We start from the raw sequence: 22,411 nt of genomic DNA on the forward strand, positions 1-22,411 counted from the left end.
GTAGAAAAAATATTTCTCTGTGATGTTTCTGAGGACAACACAACATGATGACATCACAAAAGATCATTAGAAAACAAACCGTTTACAATGTATATATGTATATGTATATATATACATATATATATATATACATACTTTCCCTCTGTATTAACCTGTGTATTAACATTATAATAAAAGCATTTCACCCGTTTAAGGTATATTTCTGTAATCTCCTCTCACAAGGTTTTATCTTTCTAATCATTTCTAGTGTGTAAGGTAGATTTTTATTTTTCCATAGTTTCTTAAGAACTGGTATACTTCTGTCACATGATCTGTCTGTCTGTCTTTTTGCATATTATCTGGCATATGTGGTTGAAGATGCACATTAACAACATTTTCTATAATATTGATAATAGAACATTTAGTTTGATGGATGTTTGTGCACAAAGAGTTCTGCACAGTTTCGAAACTCAAACTCAAACCTGGACTTTTAGGAGCCAAATGACAACTGCTGCTACATTTCACGTCCGAAACCCAAACTGAGACCCAAAGCTATATTTTTGCTTCATATCATCCATTTCTGTCCGTTAGCTCGCCAGGCTACACAATGGGCTTTGCATATCTACTTGCAACTCACGGTACATATGGGAGCAGATTATTAGTGCAGTCGGACGGACAGAATTATTGTAATAAATTATATTTAACCAGACCTAAATGAAGTTAAGCATGTAGCTTTACGAACAAAGCGAACTGACAAGAAAACCCAATACTTTGATCGGCTTCTCTGCATTCTGGCTGCTTGTTTGTTCTCGACTATGCACAAATTTTAACCCTATATGTAAATCACTTCAGGTTACAATGTTGAATAAAAGGTTTGAATTTAAAAATGCTGCGTAAAAACATGAGAAAATGCACCAAAATTCATAATCCTAAACAAGTTTTTTTTACTCACAGTTCATGTGATTGCAATGTAAATTCAAAGTGTATATAAACATGAACTTTATATGTTTTGACTCTTTGTTGGCTTATTAGAAATTATGCAGACATGTGAGATTTTATCTCAGTTGTCAAAACATAACGTGCCATACATTGTGGGATTGCGTCTTGGAACATTTTCCCATAGCTCAACACAGGTTCTGACATTTGAATATGATCAAAGTGTTTGTCAGATTTTGAATTGATTCTAATGCGTCTGCAAAATGTACCCCGAGGACAAGTTAATGAAACAAAACAATTAACTTAAAGCCGGTGTTTGATGTATCGTTCAGGCTCTTTGTGGAGGCCAAACTCAGCCTTTCCTCCCCAGAGACGTCCTCGTGCTCCTACATGGCCATTCCACGGCTGTTTGCCACCCGATACACCTTCTGCTTCAACCTTTCCCCAAAACAAGTCACCGCTCCTTCTCGGCATCTTTATCCCCGCGCTGACGGCCGTGCACGCTCCTCCTGGAAGGGGGGGGAGGGGAATGCCGTGAGGTCATGACTCTGGATTTTTTCTTGTGGACAGCCAGTTGCTAGAATGATAGTTTTGATGGACAGTGTTCTCCTTGATCCCTCACAGCTGTCCAGGAGGAGGAAAGGGGGTTTTCGTTTTCACGTTGATTATCACAAATCTGGTGTTAGCAAAGGGACAGTTGGTCGGTGTGTGTGTTCAGGCAGGAGACGTGTTTGAAGCTCTTTTCAAAGCCAGGCGTGAGAGCTTTTTGTGTCTGAATGTTAATATTTTTCAGTGTTTAAAGCTGAAATCCATAACCTATTTTTTGTTTAGCTAATCATATTTTTGCCATCTTCTTGGTGGCGTGTTGTCAGATGTTGAAAGATTGTTGGACTTGCTGTCTACAGAATGTGCTGCTATTGTTCTCTGAATGGTGATTTGTTATATTTTTGACTGACAATATAAATTGTACAATTTAACAATTATGTTTTTTTGTTACCTTCTCATTTGTCATAGATGTGTTTAAACATTTCAGCTGCTATTTAAATTGTCTTATTGTATATAACACACTGAGCTGCATGTCTTTTATTATATAATGAAATAAAAGGTTTTAATAAGTCAGCTCAAACCAGAGCTGACGCACCACGACATAAATCTGTTCTACTTTGGTACAAAATTTGGTCTTTTTAGGGACTGAACAAAAACATTTTCACTTTATAAAAAGGGGAACATATCTCCAGAAGTATGTTCTCTATGTCCCCTGAGGTAGAAACAAAAGTGTTTTGTGTCTAAATGAACTACTAATTGATTATAATGAGGAAAACAAAAGCCCTGATGCAAAGACATGATTGTTGTCTTCTGCTTATTGCAAAAAACACTTATTTATTCAGGTTATTATTTTGATATAAAAAAAAATATCACAAAAATAAATAATTGAAATATAAATCTGGGTTAAGAAAAAAGCTAAAAAAAACTAAACTAAAATTCAGACTATCCACTTTTAGCATAAAGCAAAAACTACTCAACCCTTTCCCTTTATAGTCCGCATTTTCCTCAAAATGATTTGTGTAGAGTCCATTACCAATGAAGGTCATTACAAGGTCAGTTGAGGACAATATCAGTAGTTAGCAGGATAGTAAAAAAAACATGGATGACTTTTCCCTCTTTGATGCATCATTCAGCACATATTTCAAGAATTTCTCACCTAGAATATGCCCAAAACGTTATGGATTTCAGCTTTAAAAGCATCTGATTTTTTAATTAAATGTTTGCAAGATGGGGCATGTGTACAAAAAGAAAACGTAAAACAGGACAAAGGTCATCGACTCAAGTGGAAACTCCCGACTCTGATCACAGCTCCAGCAGAGAGAAGCTCAGCGGTCGGACCTGGCAGCCCCTTGAGGTTTTTCACACATAGATACCCGGAATGCTTTGAATGTCGTACACGAACAGTGTCAAATTTTTTGAGGGCACATCCATCACTTAAATGTTCAGCGTCTATGAACTTTGTATCCCTCGTTTTTTGACATCTATCCGAACCGGTACTTGGGCCAGTACTTGACCTGCGTACGTCTCGGTCCGGCTCCTGCTTGGACGGCCTTCGCCAGAGGAGGATTGGCCAGTTGAGGAGGCGGCGGCGGCGGCGTTCTCCTCCTCTCTTTGCTCCTCTCTGTGATGGTGAAGCCTCGCTCGCCTTGGTCGTGCAGGCCGACCCGGGGCAGGAAGTGAGTGGAGACGTGCTGGGGTTTGACCCGCGGGCTGGAGCCCATTTTGGCTTTCCCTCGCTTGTTGAGGGCCACGAACCAGTCGCGACCGGTCCTGTGGTTCCTGTGGATCACCGAGGCGTAAGTGTTGTAGCTGTTCTCCTGGAAACGCTCCCTGAACTTACAGTCTTCTGTGAACCATTCCTGCAAAAGACGGGGAATATACAGGTGTTACCACTGGACTTTAATCTAATAAAATAAAATAAGATTAAGAACTTTATTAATCCAGAAGGAAATTATTTATTTTGAGTTTCATTAAAGATTACAACAGAAGAATAGCAAAAAACAAAAGAATAAAAATATAAACAAATTTAAACCATAGAATAACAATTATTAATTGTAAAAAATAAAATATTAACACCATTTAAAAATTGAACACAATAGCAATAAGATCAAACTAGATAAATAACGTAAAACATTCAACTAAAATAAAAAAGTAAAAATATAAAGTTTATAAAAAAGTGTTACTAACACCAGTGCTTATGGAAACTAAATAAGAAAAGTAATATTAAGCATGATATTGAGAGAAATATTGTCAATGATATTGACTATAGTACACTGGTTTTGATTGTTTCGATTTCTGATTAATATTAGATTTACAAACCTTAAAACCTGCTTTATTTGTGAATTGTTCCACATGTTCCACTTCAGAGAACCTGATACTGGATCCGTCCACATGCAGAACATGTGGGGACTCTGTTCACATGCTAGCATGAAACCTAACCCTGCGTCTCTCCTGTTTAGCTGCTGCTAAGATAATTGTCTTTAAATTGGGGAAAGAAAAAGAAATGGCTCCTGTTTCTTTAGAAGAACGCTCTGCCAGATTCTCCCCCTCTGATTACATTTCATTTTGATCATGCACATACTGCCACTGTGAGAACCTCTTTGTGATCTTTTGTGGTCATTGAGATGTGTTTCCTTCCTCTGAGAAAAGGGAGAACACATTTTCAGTAAAGGTATGTCATTTGTTTCTCTTAAAAATGACAATTAAAACGGGTGAAAATGAAGGGTTTTTACATTTCAATTCAATTGATAATTATGCAGGACAGCCAAATTATGTTTTGTCACACAATAGCTGATCAGGGAGGGCAACGGAAATTAGAACGAAAATTACCAATTGCTGCATTTAATGACCAAAAAAAAGAGGCAGAAATAAAAGTTTTTGAATTTCTTGGAACATTTTTGTAAGACTATAATTAAAACAGAATACAGAGTGGGGAAATGTCAAACACTCTACAATCTCAACCTGTAATTGCTCATCATCGCTCTTCAACATGACGCCGTCTGATTGTGATCTGATCGTTAGCTGCTGTAAAACTGACACCGCTCAAATAACACAGGAGATTTGTTTTTCATCTCTGCAGTGGGAGACTTTCCTTATCTCAGAGATGGTTTGATTGACAGCAGCAGAGCTTTCTTTGTACTGGTCAGAAACTCATTATGGCCGGTGTATCAGCTTCATCCAAGGAGAACTTCTAATGGAAGACACACCGATCATGTTGTTTGCTCCAAAAGCAATGGACGAATCGGCAGTGTTATTGCATTTCGCAGAATTTGACAATGAATTAAATAAATGTGATGCAGTGAAAAGATCAATTATCACTAAGGCGACGCTATAGGTAGAAATATTTAATATAACTTGTTCCGGACACGCAACGCAGCATTATGGTTTCTGACTCGGGTTGATGGGTCAAACAAACATAGGACTTTAACCCAGGTGGCCGCTGTTCATGTCCCATGTGAATCCAAAAGTTAACCTTGACTTTGGGCTTGTTACATAACGTTACTTAAGAAAGTCCGCTAAGGTCAGTTGTTATTTATTCACGGTAGTTGTTTAGTTATTATTGCAACACAAACCATGATCTAGTTGTGTTGTAGTTGTGTTGCCTAAAGCTATCCAATCGTTACTCTACAGGACTTTCACCCAGGAGACCTAAATGTTGGCTTTGAGCTAGTTACATAACGTTACGCAAAAAAGTCCTCTAAGGGCGGTTTCTTATTTTTTCCCGCTAGTAAATGTTGTTACGATATTATTTCAACACAACCAAGTAGTTGTGTTGGTTAAATCCAACCAAACGTTTCAAGACATTTACCGCGTTGCATTGTGTGTTACGAGTGATACGAGGCTAATATGAAAAGTATTTATGAAAAATATTTTTAATTTAACGTTTCCCGTGGTTTGCAGAAACGTGCAATGCCAACATTTTTTTGGGGCAACTGGGTTGCTATTTCAGCGATTGGCTTCTCATTAGCGTGGGCAGTGTCGACAATGCTAGCTATATTTTAGCGATACAGGCTGGTCTACAGAAGTGGATTAAAATGCTGCTCATACATTAATGCATCAGCGATAATAATCTAATGACTCCCCTCATCAATTCTGGTGATTTAAAATGTAATTAAACTGACATAATTTGGGTCATTGGTTGAACAAAACCTACCAAATTGAAATAAATTATGCATCGAACCAAATGTCCTCCACCAAAAATGTTCTGGACACTGTAGCCTGCTATAACATGGATAATTAAAAATGTAAAGACAACACTGTGCTTCACCACATTTCAGAAACGGAGATGCAGATTTTCATTAAATGTTCCCGTTTTGTGTCTATAAATATCTCGGGTGGGAAACTCTGACATGTACCCAGGGATGCCTGCCTTTCTTGCGCAGTACGACTTCCTTGCGTAACCTCCTGCCATTCTGAAATAAAACAAACTGTTCTGCTTTGCTGAAGAGTGCAGCATAGCAGAAAATGATGCCATTACAGCGTTTGGTAAACATGCCAGTCACAAGAGAGCGCGGCAGAAAAGCACAAACCTTTAAGTTATTCAAAGTGACCGACTGTTCCTCTCGGCTGTTTTTTTTTTTTTTAAAGATGATTAGAAAAGTTGAACAGAACTCCCGAGTCACTGCTATGGGTGGATTGCAGTGATTTAACAGAACGCTACATTTGAGCAACATACCAGCTCTGGTACCAGTCAGGGAATCACACATCTGGAAACAAATCCATTGGAGCATGGATGAATGTAGTCTCTCACACACACACACACACACACACACACACACACACACACACACACACACACACACACACACACACACACACACACACACACAAACACACACATACCAGGAGAAAAGCTTTGGCTCCTGCTGCGTTTCATAGGATTTAATGGCTGCGGCCGGATTCCAGAGATCTTATTGTTAAAATCATAATGCTTGTACAGCTGTTTAACCTGGCTCTTGCCCTGCTGGATTGGTCACACTCTTTTAAAGGGACCTTTCCCATGATCCTCGGGGGTTAGCTGTACTTAGGGCAGAGGTGGAAAGTTACAGATTTCCTTTACACAAATCATATATCTTTACAAATCTGTCCTTTTTATTCTTACTACTGCAGACAGGTGGATAGGGTACTCTATGATTTCCAATTCCAAGAAAATCTAAGATCGAAATAGAGCCAACCTTTAGAGACTGTGTTTGTGACTAACTGCTTTTAAACTGTCAAACATAAGACTTTTTAAATATGACATAACTGAAAAAAATGCCAATGAAAGCTTCGCTCTTTTAAACAATCAATGTTAAACAGCAACTTAGTGTCACAGTATGTTAAAATATATATTTTTTATATTCTCTGAGATTTACGTGGTCCATTTACAAGAAAAAAATAATCACAAATTTACGAGAAAAAACTTGAATATTCTCTGAGAGTAAAGTAACACATTAACAACTTTTTTTAAATACATTTGTGAGTTAGTTCTCCTTATATTCCGACTTTAATCTCCCATTTTATTTTTAAAATGATTTCTCGGAAAAAAACAGATTGCAGATATTTGGTCATACTCCAAAATATTGGACAAATTTAATTTTGGTGGTGGTGCTAGTCAGGTCATCATATTTCATCCAGAAGGGGTACATGCATGTCTGAACCAATTTTGATGCAATCCATACATTAGTTGTGGAGACATTTCATTAACAAAACAAACAAACTGCTGGTGGCACGAGAGGAAAATCAGATTAAATTGTCATTAAGACGCAATGTCTGGGAACCATGAATGTCTGCACAGAATCATGTGGCAGTGAATCAAACATATGTTGAATCTATTGGCAACTTAACTTGGCATTAAAGTCAGTAGGATTCATCCTCTGGAGACCATGAATGTCTTCTGTTGAAATATGCCACTCAAAACCCCAAAATGTCACTGGTAAACAGATTAACACTAATACACACACTAAAGTCTGGTAGGACCTTCATACTGTGCTTAAACTTGGTTGGGAAATTGAAAAATATAAAATTAAAAAAGTGTCTTGGGTATAAATACTTAACAGCTGCAAAATAAACTGTAGCTGAGACATATCTAAAAGAAAAATCTGAAAGCACAAGTTCAATCAAGTGGTTGCATTTCTGTCTTTCACTCTTTGTTTGTTCAACAAATGCAGGTGACCCTTTGACCTCTAAAGATTATGTTTGTGATGGCCTGCTGAGCGGATCACGCCGAGCAATGTGCATCTGTCTCCTCACGGCCGTCATTCAGCCAATAAATTGCCACTGTGAAAACATCTGAATATTAGATATGACAGACGATGCAACAAGATAAGGGTCAGTGCGTCACCTGACACCCCGACGTGAGGCCCAGAGCCTTTCTGTGCCCCCCTCCGGAGGTTTACGTCCACCCCAAATCATCACGCCGGTTAAATAGCACGGTGCAGCTGTAGACACAGATTGGAGTTTTAGTTGTACAAATATTTCCTCGAGGAAGAGCTGCTCCGGAGGCAAAAAATAAGCTCAGACTGCGACGGTTGGAGCCAGAGAGCCAGTCTGTCAGAGAGCGAGGTATCTACAGTAAGTAGTAAAGCTGCAAAGGAAAAGAGCTCTGATTTAAACATCAAACTTTAAATTACTGCTCATAAAACATTTTAGATGATAGTTTTAAAATGTCTAAAAGCCTGCAATCAGCTTTTAGGGTGTGCAAAGTGTTAAATGGAACAAACAACTTTTTATTTATTTTATTTATGTGCAAATTTAATTATGAGCTTAAAGCCAGTCTTCCTCAGCAAATGGGGTTGGTTATGATGGAGAAAACTCTATCCGCCAAGAAAGATGTAGCATCTAGCAACTCTGACTCTGAGAACCACGGCAGTCACAACCAGAGACAGCTCAACAACAGAAAAAAGGAGACTCTATCTATCCATTTTGACAAGCCCTTGAGCAAGGCAGCCCCTATGTTAGTAAATGTGCTCTTTGAAACTAATTGCCACTTCCTAAGTCCCGCCCCCTTTTGCTCTGTGCTCCAATTACAGCTGGGCTAGCTTCGAACGCAGCAGAAAATTGGTCAACTTTCCCCTTTCCTGTTATACTTAGATACACTGTCTGTTCAGAGGTAACGTTACCATGTAAGTCACATTATTCACAGACACCTTACATTGTATTTTCGCTGCAATCTGTTCCTGAAAAAATAACAACCTCTGCCATGAAAAACACAAACAACTTTAACAACTTGACTACTCAACAACATGGCTGCGCACACAGTGAATAACGTTTTCATAATTTTTTTACTTCTTGTTTTGTTTTATGTTGTGAAAGGTGCCGTAAAAATGTTGTCGCTGCCATTTCCATTTCCCCTTCAGTTGAACTTGGATTCCTTCTAGTGGTCCTCTGGTTGTAAAAAGAAGTCAGGTTGTATAGAAGTCTATGAGAAAATGACTCTACTTCTCTCTTGATTTATTCCCTCAGTAAACATTGTAAACATGAGTTTATGGTCTCAATCTCTAGTTTCAAGTCTTCTTCAATACAGCATGATGTTCATTTAGTAAATGATGCTCCATTTAGAGTCAAACAGACCATAAAGCAGGGGATGCTTTAGGGCGGGGCTACACACTGATTGACAGGTCGACACCTCAGACGTATACATCGTCTCTACGTCACTCCTCCTCAGTCCAAATATGGTAACAAAAAAACAAGATGGCGACGGCCAAAATGTCAGACTCAAGGCTTCAAAACGGCAGTACACAGACCAATGGATGACGTCACAAAGACTACGTCCACTTCTTATGTACAGTCTATGCAGCAGACGTATTTTCTGTGAGGGGCTCATCTTTAATAGCTTCCTGTATTCCTCCTGTCCCTTAATGTCGGAACCCGCGAGCGACTAACGGCATCAACTGAAGCCTGATGATGTCACGTAGACGCAAACGGTCGACTTTTGAGCTGGTGCAGAAGTGAGCAGATGTGGAAAATTGGATTTCCATTTCTGACATTTGGACAGTTTGGAGAAGGTGATGAAGGTGCAGATGAGAGCGGATCTCTGACATTATTGGACCAGAAACAAGTAAACCTTACTGAGTCAGACTGTGGCTGTTGCACTATTTCCTCTGTATGATCCACGTCGGCCCAGTTTCTGTTCGTATTTAAATCTTGTTTGGGATGTGCTCTGACCCCGAGAAAGTTTGTTATTTTCTCGTTATATAAGCTGGAGCGACAACTGAATGTGCTGGTGGACGTCTCACAGTCGCACTAGTGCTAGTTCTAGAAAAGCTGTGGCTGAGAACGCACTTTGAGGAGAGAGACTCCACATCGCTCCCCGCTGACAGGGTTTCATGAAACAATACGGCCTGAGCGTGCACACCCTCAGCAGCTCAGCAGACTCTGCGGCTCTGTTGCCTTCGCCCGGCCTGATTGTTTACTCCACATATTGATCCTCACTTTGTGGCTCGCTCCACTGTATATTATCAGCCGTCCCAGACAGGACTTAATCTGCTCTTCCCATTAACACATGCTAATGGCGAGCCGCTTCTTTCTGTTCGCCTGCCAACGCTCCCACAGACGACTCATCAGCGCGGCCGGCTGCCGGCTGGCTGGCCCCGGCCCGCATTGCTTACGGCGGGCGAGGGCCAAGCTGCTGTGGGCAGATTTGGGCTTACTGTGTGTTTGGGGGGGGGATTTGAAAGTCTTAAAAAAAAAAAACTGTGGCTAAAGATTACAGAAGTATACCGTGACATCCTGATGTCAGATCGCTGTGGATTTTTATTATGCAGCACAGATGCAAAGCTGCACAAGCTAATAAACAAGACAAATATAGCTGCACTATGCGACTTTTTGTTGGAGAAATACAGACGTTTTTTTATGAGGCCAAAAGAAGTGGGGCTGCAGCAGAGAAGAGCATCATATGAGCTGCAAATGAGATGCAGATTCACAGAATTAGGCCAAATTAAGGACTCTGGTAGGAGGTCTGCTTAGTCACATGAAACATTGATCAAAATCAGATGTAAACAATATTCAACTTCGAGAATGGAAATCCATTTTTGATCTTTGAGAACAGCAAAATAATCTGACCACGAGATGAGAAAGTCTTTTTGTAATTTCCCCAAACTGACATATGATTGTATTCTCCCTCAAGCTTTCTTCATCTGTCACACAACTTCATCTGTCACGTTCCATATGAGTGAAACACCGTGAATGACTTACTGTAATGAGTACTTTCATTTCAAAAAGGATAGTTCAGAGAGATGAGAGCACTCTAATAATCAACATCTCTCTTATATTAACTATGAACATCACTAGACGTAGCAGCTCCATTTAGCCTCTTTTAGCTAATTTTGGTTTTACAGCATATTTACTGATTAACAATCTAAATCTGCAACATAACCTACATTTTCAGATAAATGTAGTGAAGTAAAAAGTACAATATTTGCTTCGAAATGTAGCAGTTGAGTTGAAGCTGAATATGGCAACATGCAAATAAAAGTACCAGCCTCCAAATTGTATTTAAAGCTACTACGAGGAACTTTCTTTATTGATTTTGGCGGTCCCTGTGGATAAACGTGGTAGTGTATCCCAGCACCAGAGTCCCTTTAGAAAACCTCTCATTTTACAGCAGCAGGGTCTGACAGTCTGCCCCTCAGTCCTGGTTCTGGTTCTCCCATAGCCTCCCTTCCTTCCAGCGGGTCCAGCAATACGGCCTGGGTCTCCAGCAGCGTGGTGTTGGTTTTGGCTTCCAGCGGGACTGGTCTCTGCTGGATCTGGATCTGTCCACGGTGGACTGGTCTCTGCTGGATCTGGATCTGTCCACAGCGGACTGGTCTCTGCTGGATCTGGGTCTGTCCACGGTGGACTGGTCTCTGCTGGATCTGGGTCTGTCCACGGTGGACTGGTCTCTGCTGGAGTCTGAGCTGAAGGAGTTTCTGGTGAACCTTCATGATTTCATCTGGTTTCTCCAGAATCCGACCCGGTGGCTCCGATGACGAGCTTTAAGAATAACTTTATAGAAACAGACGATCTTCTCTCTGATGGTCTCGTTTACTGATGGAGGTCTATAGAGGATCAGGACTAAACTGAGACTGGTTCAGAACCAGGTAAAAGTTCCTTGTAGTAACTTTAAGTACAGTACTTAAGTAAATACACAAAGTGAAAATGTTTGCCTGATAGAGGTCTGGACAAACCACTAAATAGTGCATCTTTAAACCCATCATCAAACATTTACAGATCTATTTCTTCCATATGATTGAAAACCAACATTGCAATCAACACTTGTTATGTCAAATACTTCAAAATAGCATGTAGTTGCTCTTCACACTCAGCAGTATGAATGTGCTGAGGGTGAGTTTAAGAGTGCAGGAGGCGTGCTGGATACTCACGGTGGCGTAGAGCCGTCCTCTTTTATTCATGGCCAGGAATCTGTTACTGTAGACCCCTTTGATGCCGATGACCCCCTGAGAAACCGCAAAGAGCTCCAGGACACCTGGGAGGACAAACGACACGATGAATGATGGACCACAGGGTGTATTTTCACTCCTCTTGTAGTTTTACTGAATCTCCTCATTCGTCCGCTGTCTGAATAATACTTATCTACTTCAATGAGGAGTGAATATCTCAAACTTCTCTGACAGCCAGAGGGAATTTTTAAATAACAAAAAACGGTGAGCAGATTAGCAGCAATCAAACAGCATTTTGGTTTTATGGCAATTGTTTTTTTAATTGTCATTGGTTTAATCACTTTATGTCAAATACAAACCAAAGTCTTGAAATCGCAGTAGAGCACTGCAGCTGAAACAAAAGTTGAGGGAAACTGAATAGAGATACGTTTTATTCTGAAAAGTCAGCTTTCTTAAAACAAGCATGGCTCATCTCAAACTCTTCATCTCTTCTCAGTCTCACTTGTCAGGATATAAAGTACCCAGGTCCTAACATCTGTCATGAAAGGGATGTATAAAAATAAGGCGTGTCTTCTGAATCATAAGCTAAATCTGACTTTTACAGAGAAATTTGCCCCAAAAAAAAATCAAATGACTTCACCTCAAAGCTTAAACAGTGTTGCTTTTTGATACCTTTATATACATACATTTTGGCAAATACAAATTTTAAAATATAATTTGCTCCATAAAAAGTTCTGTGGCTGTTGTCTTTTAGACAATCCTGGGACATTAGTGCACCGTGCACAAAGACGTTTACATACATTGCAGGCTGTTAATGTTTGTATCAGGGGTTGACTTGACGCAGCTTCTAAGACGAACAGTGGCGGTCTGGAGTTCAAACAGGCAGGATCACCACTCTCCTAAAACTAATGTTCCCATACAGAAAATGCATTGTGAATTACATTTCAAAGGGAAATGCAAATATTAGCTTTTTGATATATGACAAATCAGTTTCAAATCAGTTCCCCAAAAAACACAGGGTGTTACCTCAGGAGAACACTGTCTGTGTATAAAGTGAAGTACTTCTGGTCATTTTTAAGCCAAACCGTGATGTGTTTTTTACTTAACCTAACCAAGTCGTTTTGTAGTGTTTTATGTTTTGTTTAAAACTGTTTAAAACTGCAGTGTGAAAATTTGCTTCCATCAAAAACGTCATTTTTCGGGACAAGGTTGGATCACCAGGTTGAGATACAGACTGGCTGGTCACTATGAGCATCTGTCAGAGTTGTTTGACCATTCAGATCCACCGTACATGCAAACATGCTCATCCAAAATGGCATCTGATTCAGCTAATTCAGTTTGTTCAATTTGTCTTCCAGCTCGAAGCACTTTCTAACAAACAAAGAAGAGAACACAGAGATGTGGAATTTAAAGAAAGATTGTGGCAGAACAGCTTAAAATCAGGGATGATCACAAAACTGTACGAAAGATTAGACGGTCGTGATCGTGTTCTCGGCAGATAAACGATAGCTTCTTGCTAATCTCATTTATTCTTGAGCCTTTTTTTGGGACTAGAGCTAACTGTTGCACCCATACAACGAATAGAACAATAGAACGCATCAGACTCAGTGTTCAGAGCTTCGGTCCGTCACAGTTATTATTGGATGACAGATTTTAAAAAAGACATACAAAAAATTCTAATTTAGTGTGCAGAGGCCTTTACTATGAGTCTAATGTGTAATGGCAACAATTGCTGTTGAAGACAAGTGATATTCATAAACAGAGGGAGAAGTTGTACAAAGTGTTTGGCGCTGGTGATTTTTTTAACCAAAACCACTAACTTCAATTCAACCCAGCTCATTATTTCCTGTTTCCTGTGTTTTTTAGTTGCCCAAAGAGGATGCTGTGTGAGTACAATCAAAAATGTATAATCTCATTATGTGTCCAGTATAAACAGACTGTCTTTAAATATAACATATAATCTGGGCATCCAGTACTTTTTCCTCCCTGAACCTATTTTTTTCTATAAACATAATTCTTGAAACAGTTAAGTGAGTTAGGATACCAGGGAATTCAGAATAGTGGGTTCTTTTTGAAACATTTGGGCCTTTGTGACAAGCGTTAGTCTGTTGTTGTTGTTGTTGTTGTTGTTGTTGTTTTAATGCAGGATATCAATGCAGTGGTTGGAAGGAATGACCACAACACAGACAGGATTATTGACATGTTACTATTCAAACCAATAAATCCGTCTGACTGCTGTTCAGCGTCAAGGTCAGTTAAGATTCCCAGTCAAAAGAAAAGGAAACCCAAGTGTTTTCCCAGATGAACAATGTCTCCGCAGTAAAAGTGCGTGTATTAACTCTCCGAGGTATTCCGTGATATGAAATGTAATGCAGCGTGATGGTTAAACCAATCTTCATGTTACAGATCTAAGACGCCCTGCCGTCTCCTGCTCGTCTCCAGCGCTGTCATGCGGGATTCAAAGCCACATGGCTGTCGTGTTGAAATCCATGTAACCTGACAAGTCTTCTAAAGGGGGGACCGTGAAATGGAGGCACAAGTGCATTTTCACGGGGAGCTTTCGTCTGTTCCGTCGGCGGAGGAGGAGGAGCGACGAGGGAAAAAACCTAGAAAATCTGATTTATGACTTCTGGCCTTAAGGACACAGGACTCACATACAGGACGGACGGAGCTTTGAAAACTTCTGTATTTAACATCATATATAAGTTTTACACAAATGTATCCAGTCACAACCAAAAGCTTTTTCTATTTGAGATGAGAGACAATGTTTTCAAACGGAGAGAAATTGTTTTATATCTAAACATCTAGCAAAATCTTGATGTTAGTTACCTTCCCTATTTCTAACTTGTTGTAAGAAAATTCTCAAAACTGATTCATTTGGATTTGATACAAGAGGAGATGCACTTGCTAAACTCACATTTTTCTGTTTTCTCTTTTTTATTCACAAGTTATATTAGAATATTCCCAACTTCATGCTGGTGGTAGACTGATAAATTGGCTGATAAATCTTGGCCAATATGCGCCGATAATTCTCTTGTGAATTTATGCATGAAAACTAGTATAATGTATTGTTATTTGGTCATTAAAACGTATCAATGTTGGTATCAATTTAGGCCTGGCCAATATAACAATCTTGAAAGTTTTCATAATAAAATCTAACACGTCATATACATTTATACGATTTATTTTCCATAGTTATTTTCAAATCTATTTTCCTCTACCTTCCAAAAACACCAGAGAAAAAGCCAATAAGTAGAGCACCGTCGCTGTTGTTGGGGCAGTAAAACGTTGGATACACTGTTTTGAGCTTTTCAAAATGATGTGTTTTACTGCCAGAATTTGATTTATTTCGTCTGATAACATTTGTAAAATCTAGAAGAGCAGAAAGATTAAATCACTTTATCCACATTAAAGTTAGCATGTAGGGCTAACCGGAAGCCTCTGGTGCGCATGCTCAAAAGTAGCGTGCAGAAGTGAGACGATTATCAAGATAATGTTGTATATACTGTATATATGTAATCAACCTTCAACGACCAGTTCTGATAATATATAATTGTATATAATAAACCATAATTAACCTTATGGTTTCTTTAGGAGCCCTCAGGAGAATGATCATAAAACTGTAAACAACACCATTTGTTTTTTTAATTTCATCCCATTTCAGTGAATGTAAATATGTTCATTTAAATACAAATATGAATATCTCAGTGAATAGATGTATATGTGTTATGTAAACACAATATTTCAGTTACTTGTTTTTCATGTCTCCTCCATAATGAATGCAAAATGGGAAAACATTTAAACCAATGATCAATTTGTTGGCCACCAAAAAGACCTGTAAATGCAGCATCGTTATTATAATTATTAATTATGTATATCGTGATAATCATCCACATCTTTTAATATAAAAAACAAACATATGATGTTTATAAATCCTGACTATATCGTCCAGTAACAGCCTCAAAAATCCTAAAATCTCTGCTGCTTAAATGAATCCTGGTGAAACACAGAGAATCACTCTGAACACTATTTCCAAAGTCTATCAGCTTTTTGCACTGCAAAGTAACTTCATTTAGGTTCTAACTACAGAAACATGTGTCTCCTATATCAGCTGAAAAGATATGTACACAGAGCACAATATTGTAGTTGTATATGAAGTACTACCCTGAGCCTTCCTCGTAGCACTTATTGTATTCGTATTAGTTGTTGCACTTATTGAATTTATTTGTTTTGCACTTATCCTATTCGTAGTAGTTTGTAGCACTTATTGTATTCATATTAGTCTGTTGCAATTATTGTTTTCGTAGTAATTTGCCTCTGCACTATACTTTTGCTCTGGTTTATGCTTTAAGATGCTTGTTTAAGAAAGGAGATGCACTTATGACTTCTGGTGACTAGTAGTTCTCTTGAATACCTATGTTGAATACACTTCCTGTAAGTCGCTTTGGATAAAAGCGTCTGCTAAATGACTGTAATGTAATGTAATGTAATGTAGTTGTATAACAACTTATTGTTGCTCTTTGTTTGTGACTTTTCCATATAGAGAAAAAGACAAATCATTGAATTTGCATGTAAAACAATAATATATATATATATATATATATATATATATATATATATATATATATATATATATATATTATTATATATATATATGTTTTATATATATATATATGTTTTACTAGTTTTGAAGGTGTCAACATATTCAATAATAGTGTGATTTGTAAGGTGGCTATTCTTGCTGCTCTGTGATGACAATAGTGCTGATTGTCCAAACACAGTGTCTAACTGCTGCACCTGTCACTTCCACAAATAGTCTACCTGCCGACACAAACGAGGCCCGTGGACCAGATGCCTCTCAGGGGTCAGCCAGCCTATGTTTAGGTGAGTTAAAACACCCAAGGGTGCCATCTAGAATAGACACAACTGCAAACAGAGAGGGGGGGTCAATTAAGAGCCAAGGCAGATCCAAGTGCGCACTCGGATCTGCGTTCCCAAGACCTGAGACCATCAGAGACCTGAGACCATCAGAGACCTGAGACCATCAGAGACCTGAGACCATCAGAGACCTGAGACCATCAGAGACCTGAGACCATCAGAGACCTGTTTCCTTCAGAGACCTGAGACCTTCAGAGACCTGAGACCATCAGAGACCTGAGACCATCAGAGACCTGAGACCACCAGAGACCTGAGAGACCAGAGACCTGAGACCATCAGAGACCTGAGACCATCAGAGACCTGAGACCATCAGAGACCTGTTTCCTTCAGAGACCTGAGACCATCAGAGACCTGAGACCAGAGACCTGAGACCACCAGAGACCTGAGACCACCAGAGACCTGTTTCCTTCACTAGTTCACACTCACTCAGCTGGTTGTTCTCATGGCTGCCGTTCACTCTGCCGTCGGGGTGAATCTGGAGATGGAAGCCGATCCCAACCCTGCAGTACAGCCTGCAGGTCCTGCGTCCGGAGCGGATCTTCTCCTCCAGAGAGACCTGCTCTGCTCCGGCGGCGCAGAGCAGGTGAGCGGCGGTCAGCAGGTAGAGAGGAGCATTCATTCTTCCACAAAGGAGACTCTGGTTATGCCACTTCTAGCATTTCTTTTCTTCTTTCTTCTTCTTCTTTTTCTTGGTGTTGGCACCAGGAGAAAGCATGCGCTCCTGGGGCATTACCCCGGGCTGCAGGAGCTGGAGCTGTTCTGCTGGCACGGGGGGTATTTATAACAGTGATCTCACTGCTGGGTGCATGCCTGAGCCCTAAAGAGAAGCTCTTTCCTCCGGATTCTGTCGCCGAGATGCCACTCCTGCTCAGCACCGACCCGGAGCACCACTGACACCGCGCATTCTCCAAGGAGCGCATCTTTACGCACCTGGAGACATGGTGGGGTTTTTTTTGTATTATAGACCAAAGGATGAACCCCCGACCCTTCTGACCACGGTTCTGTCCATGTGAGAGGAGCTGAAGCTGGATAATGGGACTGTGAACGCAGGAGGGAGGACCGGAGGGCTTCAGGTGGAGTTTAAACTCTGCCTCACAGAGACTCAGCAGCAGTATTTATAGGCTTTAGTCCTCCTTATCATCTGATGCTGCTGTGGATTCTGAGCAGTGGCAGAGGAGACATTGTGGTTATCAGATTGTGGATTATTGGAAGAAATAAAGTGGATTATGCACCTTTTTCCCTTGTTTTTTCATTACATTACATTACATTACAGTCATTTAGCAGACGCTTTTATCCAAAGCGACTTACAGGAAGTGTATTCAACATAGGTATTCAAGAGAACTACTAGTCACCAGAAGTCATAAGTGCATCTCCTTTCTTAAACAAGCATCTTAAAGCATAAACCAGAGCAAAAGTATAGTGCAGAGGCAGATTACTACGAAAACAATAATTGCAACAGACTAATACGAATACAATAAGTGCTACAAACTACTACGAATAGGATAAGTGCAGTAAACAAATACAAATTACATTACATTACATTACAGTCATTTAGCAGACGCTTTTATCCAAAGCGACTTACAGTCAGTAGTATATTACATATCATTCACCCATTCACACACTGATGACAGGCTACCATGCAAGGTGCCACCATCACTAACATTCATGCAACATCCAGTCCACACCGATGGCAAGCCTTCGGTCTTTGTCATTTACTTTATTTTATTTATTCAAATATGCATAAGCCTCTGTCCATGCTACCTAATGAGCCACATACTCTCAAAACTACCTGAGTGACTATTTAGGATGTCAGTGTTTGCAGTGTGTGTGTCCCATCAACAGTCAAGAGTCCTCCAGTAAAACACTGACAGAGTTTTCCCTAACACAACGAATTCATTTAAACTGATTTCTCCACCGATTCATGTCCTTCAACATTATCATGTTATATATTGTGTGTGAAGTATTAGCTCTGGATTGGTTATTATGCCTAAAAAACACTAATCACACAAATATAGATGTGCCTAAAACATAATAAAGGTTTTCAGGTAGAAGAAGTTATTGGAGTGGGACAGAAGAGTTGTCTATGTTGTTGTCATAGAATCACCTCAAAAAAATAAGATATTGTTCATTCATTTACAGACATTTTGCTTATAAATTAAGATAAATCTTTACTATAATAGGTGACTAAAAACATCATTGGTGGAGATTCTTTCATCGAGCAGCAACGAGATAGAGTTCAGGTCCTTACTGTATGCCTTTGAGGAAAGTTATTGTTTATGGCTTGTTGCTCTGAATTGGGCAAAAACATGAAGTCAGCTTTGTTGTTAAGTTTACAATTAAACATTTTATAAAATGTAAATGGAGCCCTGTAAGTTTGACGTTTTCAATGCCTTAAAGCTTTTTATCTGGAACAAAATACTTTTTGTAAGAGAAAATGTTGAGAGAAAAAAAAAAATGTTCACATAGAAATCACACTTCAAACTTTTCCAAAAACAGATAAGCCAACATCACAGCCATTATGCCGCTGTGCAGAGCTGAGAAAAATCATCTGAACTTTCTCTCAGAGAGCAGAGACTGTGTGAAAGTGTGTCCTCGTTTCAATGCTCGAATGATCCCTCACTTTTTAAGACAACTCATTTTCCTTCTGCCCTTAAATGTGTAGCCAATCGGAACACTTTGCCTTTAAAAAAATGATCCAACATGTCGAGCGAACCCATTTTGTTTGAATCATAATGAACCCTTAAACGTAAAGAGGGAATGTTGCATTACAAAGACACAAAACTCTTGGAGATACTGACTCAATTTGCCTCACTCCTCCAGCTGAAGCCTCAAATCAGCTTTAGAACCAGGCGGCAACCTCCGTCTCTCCTAAATGAAGCCAATGTGGAGGTCTGAAAACTTACATTAACTCTAAAGACCATCAGGAATGTCAGCCTCGTATCACGCTTGCAGGAACATACAACGACACGTGGTGTACGGTAACGTAGCAACCTCAGGAAACCATATTTTTTAACAATCAAAGTCATCATTTACTCTTGATTTCTCACGGGACACGACCAGCAGTCTCCTGGGTGAAAGTCCTGTGTTTGTTTGACCCGTCCACCATCCATCCCATCTTCTAAGTAGACTTCTCACATGTTCAATCCAGTTCAATTCAATTTATTTGTATAGCCCAAAATCACAAATCACAAATTTGCCTCAGAGGGCTTTACAACCTGTACAGCATACAACATCTTCTGTTCTTTGGACCTTCACATCGGAACAGGAAAAACTCCCAAAAAACTCTAATGGGAAGAAAAAAAGGAGGAAACCTCAAAGATTGTGCTACCACGTAACTTTAATTAACGGTCGTTTGATTTACTACTACACTTGCTCCGACCAAATTCAAAAACATTGACATTCATCATATCCGTGGTTTGTAGAAAAGTACAACACCAACATCTTTCTCTGGATGTATGAGTATAATTACTAGAAAGTCCAGAAAAAAATACAATAAAACATTAACAACTTTAATATACATTGTGGTTACTTCTAAGTAGACAAAAGACAATCTTTCATTACTCAGATTGATTAAAGCTTTTTTTTTCTACTGTGAGCTGAAGTTTGCCTTGTGAAACACAATACACGTGCTAAATTACAGTTATTGAGATTTAAAAAATGAAATGAAACAAAATAAACATAACACAACATTGCTGCATACCTTTTACAATTCTTAGTTATACTTTTTGCCAACAAGATGCTTAAATACAGACCATTTAAAACGTAAACATCTATCTGTTGCCGTATACTTTGAATCACTGTAACACATGTTCAGCGCTAAGCCTTATTCATTTTCTATCATCACATTGTTCGCTGTAATCCCGTCCCTCATTGTTTTTTCGGGGGCCCAGCTTTGTTTGAATTTGATTACCGTCTCGCCCCGGCGGTGGATTACGGTCTGCATCGAGGGGCCTAATTGTCTCTGGCACACGGAGCCGGGGCCGGGCCCGCGTTACCTTCTATGTAAACAGCAGGCCAGTGTTTAGTCCCACTGTTCTAATGGTCGGTCATTCCTGTGAGGCCACTCCAGCAACAGTGAGGTAATCCTCCTGAGTCGTGTAAACACAGATGATCCTGATTGATTCCCCCGCCCCATTGATCCCAGCTTTTAGCAGCTTTTTAGTCTAAGCAAACGGCAGACAGCAGGTTCTGAACCGTCTGAGCCCGGAGACGGTGATCAATCTGAGGGGTCGAGGGCGCCGTTTGGGAGCACGTGACCAGACAAGGACCTTGATTATCGTCATTATTACGATACCCCTCTGGTGTCCAGTGGTGCTTAAAGAGTCTGCAAAGTCATCGTTGCAGGAATAAGTCATTGCTGTATCTTTAATACCAGTTCACATCTCAATTCAGCTTTGGAGAATTTGCTCTGGACAGCCAGATCTCAAAGAAATACGTGAAATGACCTTGACCTCTAAGCATCACAGAAACAGTCAATTAGGATCTTTTATTGCATCGTGCATACGGAGGAGGTTGTGTTGGGTCCACAGGTCAAACACAGGACTTTCAAACAGGAGACCAGTGTTTGTGTCCTGTGTGAAACAAGAAGTCAACGTTGACATTTTGTTAGATAATATAGGGGCCTAAGAGTTTTGACAATTATCTTGTCAAAACTCAACAAAATAGTTTTATTCCCCAAACCTTACAAAGTAGTTTTGTTGCTTTAAACCTTACAAAGTAGTTATGTCGTCTATTCCAAACAAAGTCATTTTTTTTGCCTCAACCTATCAAAGTAGTTATGTTGCCGACTGACAGTTATCGCTGGGTCCTTTAAACCACAATCCATCCTGAACCTTAACCATGTGGTCATAGCTGTTAATACTGTCACCATGACAACAAACGTTTCCTAGCATTAACAAATAGTCACTTTCACCCAAACCATGATGATTCCCTCAACTTAATCAAAAGCCAAAAAGCTACAACGGTTCCTCCATCATCTGTGCTCTTCTCATTTTGCAATACAGAGTTTCTACAATTTTTTGCCTCTAAACTTTATCAACAGCAAAACAAAACAAGGCAAGTTTATTTATATAGCACATTTCATCAACAAGGCAATTCCAAGCGCACAAAGTGCAAAAGAAAAACATTATAATAGGATATGTAAATGCATTTAAAAACAGTAATTTAAGAGTCAAGAGAAGTGGAAAAAATGTAAGCTAAGATAGAATAAGAAGGTATAGAGTGCACTGTTTAAAATGTCAAAAGCTCAGTCATATTTCAGTGTATGCCATTTCCACTACCTTGGGATAGCTACCAATAGCTACCAGGAAAAACCAAAGCACTATCCACTTCCTGTTTTGGTGTTTTTGGATGGTTGACGCGATTCTTTTGTGTCATAATTGGAGCTTTAATTTTTTCAGAAATTGTACCCGAAGGAAGATAGAACAGAACAGTGAAAGCGAGGCCTTTAGGGAACTAATATAAGAGCAGATGGAGACATTTTACCTCACAATTTAAAGTTACAGTAAAAAAGTTGTCTTTTTCAGAGAACTGAATATCAAGAGCTTCTACTCCACACAGATGTTTCGTTCAAAAAGCTCAACACCGTCGCTTCTTGCTGCGATCCTGGGACGGCTTTTGTTCATAAATGGCAGAGACAACATCTTACACAA

General features: G+C 39.5%; 1 protein-coding gene across 1 annotated transcript; it reads right to left on the reverse strand.

Moving 5' to 3' along the window:
• Positions 1-2,942: 2,942 nt before the first annotated feature.
• fgf5 (fibroblast growth factor 5) lies at positions 2,943-17,379 on the reverse strand. The gene is made up of 3 exons (XM_054610193.1): positions 17,187-17,379; positions 11,805-11,908; positions 2,943-3,320 (listed from the first exon to the last, which is right to left on the reverse strand). The coding sequence occupies exons 1-3, from the start codon at positions 17,377-17,379 to the stop codon at positions 2,943-2,945; spliced, it is 675 nt and encodes a 224-aa protein (XP_054466168.1).
• Between the last annotated feature and the right edge of the window lie 5,032 nt (positions 17,380-22,411).

Source organism: Anoplopoma fimbria, chromosome 13 (genome assembly GCF_027596085.1).
Source record: "Anoplopoma fimbria isolate UVic2021 breed Golden Eagle Sablefish chromosome 13, Afim_UVic_2022, whole genome shotgun sequence".
Classification (NCBI taxonomy): domain Eukaryota; kingdom Metazoa; phylum Chordata; class Actinopteri; order Perciformes; family Anoplopomatidae; genus Anoplopoma; species Anoplopoma fimbria.

What these genes read in the sequence shown, in the direction of transcription:
- fgf5 (XM_054610193.1), bottom strand. Translation starts at nt 17,379, where the DNA reads ATGAATGCTCCTCTCTACCTGCTGACCGCCGCTCACCTGCTCTGCGCC. An exon ending in CCATGAGAACAACCAGCTGA is followed by an intron (nt 11,909 to 17,186) that starts GTGAGTGTGAAC and finishes TTGTCCTCCCAG; the next exon opens with GTGTCCTGGAGCTCTTTGCG. An exon ending in GAGGACGGCTCTACGCCACC is followed by an intron (nt 3,321 to 11,804) that starts GTGAGTATCCAG and finishes CGTCTTTTGCAG; the next exon opens with GAATGGTTCACAGAAGACTG.